Source organism: Simochromis diagramma, unplaced genomic scaffold (genome assembly GCF_900408965.1).
Source record: "Simochromis diagramma unplaced genomic scaffold, fSimDia1.1 OVJJ01000343.1, whole genome shotgun sequence".
Lineage (NCBI taxonomy): Eukaryota > Metazoa > Chordata > Actinopteri > Cichliformes > Cichlidae > Simochromis > Simochromis diagramma.
This window is the reverse complement of record NW_024386831.1, coordinates 10,708,720-10,715,020: the sequence shown is the minus strand read 5'-3', so window position 1 is coordinate 10,715,020 and position 6,301 is coordinate 10,708,720. Positions and strand designations below refer to the sequence as shown.

Sequence of the window (6,301 nt, the reverse complement as noted above, 5' to 3'; positions counted from 1 at the left end):
GAGCTCACCGTACACTTCAAATTTCAACGATTGATATTTTGGTATTTATTCTAATGAGCCTCTAATAACTCAAAAAAAAAAATGGAGAAAACTGCCATTTTTTAACGTAATAATTACCATAAAATGTGTCAGTACACAGCACCAGTTTCCCCTGAATGATACAGCAGAAGACACTGCACTCTCTAGCTCCTACTTATTAGTGAGAGCAAAAAGTAATGGAAAAAATGTCTTTTGTTTGTTTTGCTTTCTGTAAGTAAATATCAAGATTCCCATATTTTTTACAAACCTAAAGGCAGCGAAAGCCCTTCTGTACTACATTCGTGTTCATTCTGTTATCGTAATTTCTAGCTCTTACGGTGACAATTGCGGTGTTGACAATACCTTTAGTTGTCTGCCCTCCGAAATATAGCGAACGCATCAATGTAACATAGCAACCAGTGTTTTGAACGGATCCCGTTCCCACTACTGCTTGTTTCCGTACGGAGAGATTTCTTGCAGGACTCGCATGGACGAAACCGCCCCAGTGTTTTCGTTTTGCCAAAAATGTCAGGACTATCAGAAACAGAGCGTGCTGGATTTACGAAGATACTGAGCCTAATGACAAAATGCGACTTACTGTCACTCAGTGATACGGTCACGAATAAGATGATAGTCGTGGAAAACATTACGGGTAAGACTTTTATTCAATTTCATATGGCAAAGAGGAAGTCAGCTTACCTTAAGTCTTTACTGGAGCCCAGCGAGTTACATAATGTCCTTAATCAAGAGATTTGTTGTATACCTACCAAGAAATAACAAATAAATTGCATGAAAAATTTCAGTGTTTTCTCACCTCTGCTGGATAGATAAATAAATGATTAGCTTATCCTACTCTGTCTGATCATTTTTCCACTGCAGAAGCTAAAGAAACCATTCTCGCCTTCACTAAAAATGCCGAAGAGCTCCTGAGGAGGAAAAAGGTTCAGCGTGACCTGATATTCAAGTACCTGGCTACAGAAGGTGTGGCGATGCCCCCAAATAGCGAGAAACACATGCTTATAAAGAGGACCCTGGAGCTGTGGTCCTCTGTAAAGGTAACTTGACACACGAGAGAAACAGAAGCCACTGCCGCCAGTAAATGTTTTATTTGGGGATAAGCCAAAGGCGACCCATCTATTTTATAAAGGATGGAAAGTATTGTTTATTGAATAGTGAAGTCCAGTGAAGTGAAGACATGGCACTGATGTTGGTATGCCTGGAAAGAGAAGACATAATTAGGGTTATTCACACACAGTGTCCTCACACACCTTTATAACAGGTTATATATTGCTTTGAAAAAGTAATCACCGAACAACAGACTGTGCCACCCTTGGCAGCAAGAACTGCAATCAAGCAGTTTTGATATTGAATAGGCCATTCCAAAAACTTCATTTTATTTTTTTGAGCTATTTAGAGATGGAGTTCCTGTTGTGTTTTGGATCCCTGCACTGGTGCATAACCCTAGTGCTCTTGAGCTTCAGGGTGCAAATTGATGGCTGGACATTCTCTGGATTTTCTGGTAGAGAGCAGAATTCATGGTTCAATCAGTCAGGGCAAGGCATCCAGATCACAGAGCAGTCCCAAACGATCACACTACCACCACAGTGTTTGACTGCTGCTGTTTTTTTTGTTGTTTTTTTTAATGAAATGCTGTGTAGTAGTTCTACACCAGATGTAACAGGATGCAAACTTTCCAACAAAGTTAATATTTTGTTTTGTCAGTCCACGGACTATTTTCCATTGTCTTGACAATCAGAAAGATGTTTTTGTTTTTTGTTTTTTACTTAGGGCCAGGTAGGGTTGGATAGCTTTTTACTCATAATAAATGCAAACATCATTTAAAGACAGCATTTTTGTATTTACTCTGGCTATCTTTGACCAATACTAAAATGTGTTTGATGATTTGAAGCATAATATGCAAAAACATAAGAAATCAGGAAGAGAGTGCTGTTTTTTTTTTTTTTTTTTTTTTTAACAGCACTGTATATTGATATTAGAATTTGTACTTCCCAAAATTCAGGGTCAACACCAGCTCTAAAATCAAGCCTTACTCAGACTTTATATTTTAGAACCTGTTGCCATTCCATCAAAGAACTGACCTTCTAGCTAATATGGGTGTAGTGCTCTGACTTGTAGAGCCTGAAGATCATATGTAACAACAACCTCTCATTTCTTTATGGAGGTGGTGGATGAAAACCCTCAAGGAGAGGCGGCTTCCTCAGATGTGAACTGTGGGATGGGCTTTGATCCGCTGGTCCTCGGCCAGCAGTTCTGTCAGTGGTTCTTCCAGCTGTTGAACAGTCAAAACCTTTCACTTGGCCAACAGCCCCAAGACTGGGGACCACAACATTTCTGGCCTGATGTGAAGTTACGTCTCCTCTCCAAGTAAGAACCTCATTAGTAGTGAAAGCAAATGAGAATTTAAATAATACTGATGTTGTTGGTTTATAATCTTATTCAGAGTAGTCCTCTGTTTCAGGTAGATTATTCCTTCTGATTTTCTTCTTACAAAGCATAGAGATGAAGGTAAAACAACCCCAAAACACTAATAACAGAGTTATGTCTTTCTCAGAGCTGGCAGTGAGCAGATGGAGGAGTTTCTGGGTGCTGATCTGGTTAGTCGTCGATTCTTGGCACTGACCAGGGATGAGCGTCTCCTCTTCAGTCCCAATTTGGATCCCCATGGCCTCAAAGCCTTGACCTCTCCTCATGGCTTGGTGTTGGTGGCTGTGGCTGGGACTATTCACAGAGATTCAGTCTGTCTGGGAATCTTTGAACAAATATTTGGCCTTATCCGCTCTCCTCTGGACAACAACAGCTGGAAGATAAAGTTTGTCAACCTGAAAATCAGAGGGCAGGATGCTCTTAGTGGGACAGATGTGGCAGCACCTGCTTTGACCTACAATTCCAGTGAACTGCAGCTTCTCTGTAGCTGACAGTCAAGATAGATTAGTTTTAGATTTATTCGTTTTATTTCCTTTCACATTATTTATCCAAAAGTGGTGGTTTGGCCTTTTGGTTCTACTCTACACTCATCTTATTTGCATGAACACTTATTTTCTGGGCATTTGGGACCTCATATTGCATCTAATAACTCATCTGATACAACCCTATCTTCTAACTTATAGGCCGTCATGCAATAATATAAAGGTAGACTCAAACTAATGCATTTAAATTGAATATTTGCATCATAACATGCAAAGCAGAATTCTCAAAGATTATCCTAGAAGGTAAATGGATGGGCTGCTTTAAATATACTGTACCTTTTTGCAAAGCATGTAGTGCTTTGGAAGCCTGTGCCTTATGTAAAATATGTTCAATGTATACGTTTGTGGTATGGTTATACTGTCACTCAAAAGATCTCTTAGAAATGTCTTTTTTAGGAAAGAAAAGCACATTTAATTTTATTTCAGCTGTAAAAATGAAAAGAGTTGTAAGTGACTATGGTTTTTAATTGACTATGTTCATGCAGAGCAGCCAGCATTTCAGTGTCACAGCAGGACATTGAGATGCCTAATGCAGGTTTATAATGCTAATAGGCTTTTTTTTTCTGAGATGGCACAACTGAAAGCAGTTATACTTGTTCAAACAACAGTAAGCAAGAATAGGCATCAGCCTTTGCATGTTTTATTGTCTGAACAAAAGCAACCAAATATCTTCTGAAACTCTTCAGGTTATTCTCGTTTAAACAAATTCATGCTTTTTTCATGCTGACAGTTGTTAAAATGCATCTTCCCTCACAGAACACAGCAAACTAACACAGCAGTTTTATCCGTGCCAACATAACTGCAAAGGATTTAACATAAACTTGCATTAGGCAGCACAATGTCCCAACAGATGGTTGTAGAAAATGGGCACCTGTGTGATATGTAGGCATTTTATTCAAGTTGTTCGCAGTTCCTTTAATCGGTGCCATTCACAACATTTCTCAATAATTTACTGTTGGATTAAATTTAATTTTGAATGTATGTTTTTTTTTTTTTTTTTTTTTTAAAGGAGTTTTATGAGTAACAAACTTTTGAGATGTAACGTAGCCATTTATTAACAAATAAATATCTGTCTTTATGTGACACTACAAAGTCAAGCAGTGTGCTTTCATGGCTTTTCATCCCACAATGTTTACAGATAAACAGTCTGTTAGAAATACCAACAGAGTAACATAGTTCAGAAAAAGTCTAATATTTAGACAAATGTGCATATAAAAATATTATAATTTCAGCTAATTTGTTCCTGTTCAGTGCCAGGTGTTAAGTGGTTTAATTAAATGGCTGGAAGTTAGAGATTGGAAAACACTGCTGTGAAACTGACTCTCCTTAATGAACTGAATTACAAGTCTAAATGGTGCTTTTTAATTTTGCTGTTTTAAGGATCTCCCAGAACAGACAGTTATACTTTTTTTTTCTGCTGCTTCCTTTAGGGGCCATCAGAGTAGCTCATCTGCTTTTATCTCACCCTGTCCCTACCCTCCTCCGTGTCTGTCACATCAACCCTCTGCATGTCCTGCTTCCCTACATCTGTTAATCTTCTCTGTGGTCATCTTCTTTAGCCCCATATTCAATGTCCTTTGTCCAGCTTATCCACTCTCTCTCCTCTGCACATGTCCAAACCCTCTCAATCTCGCTTCTCTAACTTTGTCTCCAATCCGCTTAACCTGAGCTCTCCCTCTGATGTACTCATTTCTAATCTTGCCCCAATGAAAATCTTCAACTCTGCCACCTCTCAGTGTAATGCATATACCGCTGAATCACTTGCAGGTTGACTGGTTTTTTGGTACCAAACTCGTCATCCTACTATTCCCAGCACTTGTTTAGAAAAACTGGCTTTGTGGCATTTTTAAATTGTGACCAAACAGTGCAGCTGTGGGCAAAATAAAAACATACTCCCTTTTGTCTAGGAATTGTGTTTGTCAGCACAACGTTTGCCTGATGAATCTAAGACAAATGTAGCTCAGGTTAAACCACCGCAGTGACAGTCAAACAGGTGATGCCCTTGAATATTAGAGAGATAACCTCAATGATTAGATGATCATCTATGAGCAAGCACTTGGCAGTGGCAGAAAGGAAGACCCTGTTAAAAGGAAGCGACCTCTGGCACAGGTCTTAGGGAGGGACAGTCATCTGTTTCGGAGAGAGTAGGAGAATGTAGAGAGACCCCGACCAAAACAAAGCATTTGAAAGAGTACACAAAAGTTGATGACATGCAGTGGTACTATATGAATGCATCAGGAGTAAAAAGATAAGTTGAAAATTGATGCAATCATGTAGGCTTGCTCTGCCAGCTAGCCAGAGCCGGCTATCATAGAGTATATTATAGCCTGCCATTGCTGCTGTTCACTCGTAACTTTTAAAACTCAAATCTCCACAGGGTTAATGTCTGAGATGTTGTGTCAGCGGTTAATGTCCACATATTTAGCCACTTTCATACTCTTTAAGTAGGTTTGATTGCACACAAGCTGCCACACCACCCTGGAAGGGCTTTACTGGTTGGTCAGACGTTTCATATAAAAATATACATTTACTACCTGTGGTCAGGGAAAAAAAGAAAACTCAGTGCTATTGGTCTTGCCTTGTTTTATTGGACCAAATGGCACATGACATATGAATTCATCTAGACCCGCTTCAGACAGCTGAGGATTTGAAATTTTGCTGGATGGGATGAAGAAAGCAGGTCGCTTTTCCACACAACGTGCCTAAGATCATTTTACACGTTCAAACTCACCTGTGCTGATTATCATGTTATCAGGTATATGTGCTATATGCTAAACATGTGACCTGTATCAATGCTTCTTTTGCATTTGTCTCTGAAGCTTGTTCTAGTGTGACTTTTGAAAATAGTTCGTTAATACTCATGGTACAAAAACTGGGTCACATTTGAGCAACACCTGAGCAGCATCCAGTTCTTGATTTTTTCTCATAAATGTTTTTTTTCAGCCATCTGTATATAAAAAATAAAGACAAACGTGACTCCTTATTAATGAAGTGGATCTGTTTTTCCATCGATTCTCCTGCGTCACTCTAGCGAGGGCATGTGGGGTCTAGTGGGGGCACAGAATATGCCAGTATGACTCTGTGGCTTTGGTGGGAAATGTTACATGTGGGAAATTATTCTTGGCAGCCTCTTTCAAAGGCCCCTGGAATACTTAATATCTGTGACTGTATGGGTCGGAGCCACACGGGTCTTTGTGCTTTATAGGGCCATAGTTGTGGCGAGGCGAAACCACTGCAGCCATTGATCTCAGCCTGTTCACCTCTCAGAAAGAATAATAACAAGCTGCTTGCCTTCT

The 6,301-nt window shown here is 39.5% G+C and overlaps 1 protein-coding gene across 1 annotated transcript; it reads left to right on the top strand.

Moving 5' to 3' along the window:
- The first annotated feature begins 429 nt into the window (after positions 1-429).
- On the top strand, positions 430-5,988 carry cunh3orf38 (chromosome unknown C3orf38 homolog). Its single transcript, XM_040028361.1, has 4 exons — positions 430-670; positions 898-1,073; positions 2,201-2,403; positions 2,591-5,988. The coding sequence occupies exons 1-4, from the start codon at positions 544-546 to the stop codon at positions 2,952-2,954; spliced, it is 870 nt and encodes a 289-aa protein (XP_039884295.1). The 5' UTR covers positions 430-543; the 3' UTR covers positions 2,955-5,988.
- The last annotated feature ends 313 nt before the right edge of the window (positions 5,989-6,301 follow it).

Excerpts from the sequence above, each read along its gene's own strand:
- cunh3orf38 (XM_040028361.1), top strand. The coding sequence starts at position 544 with ATGTCAGGACTATCAGAAACAGAGCGTGCTGGATTTACGAAGATACTG. Across the intron at positions 1,074-2,200 it reads AGCTGTGGTCCTCTGTAAAG|GTGGTGGATGAAAACCCTCA; the intron begins GTAACTTGACAC and ends TTCTTTATGGAG. Across the intron at positions 2,404-2,590 it reads AAGTTACGTCTCCTCTCCAA|AGCTGGCAGTGAGCAGATGG; the intron begins GTAAGAACCTCA and ends TGTCTTTCTCAG.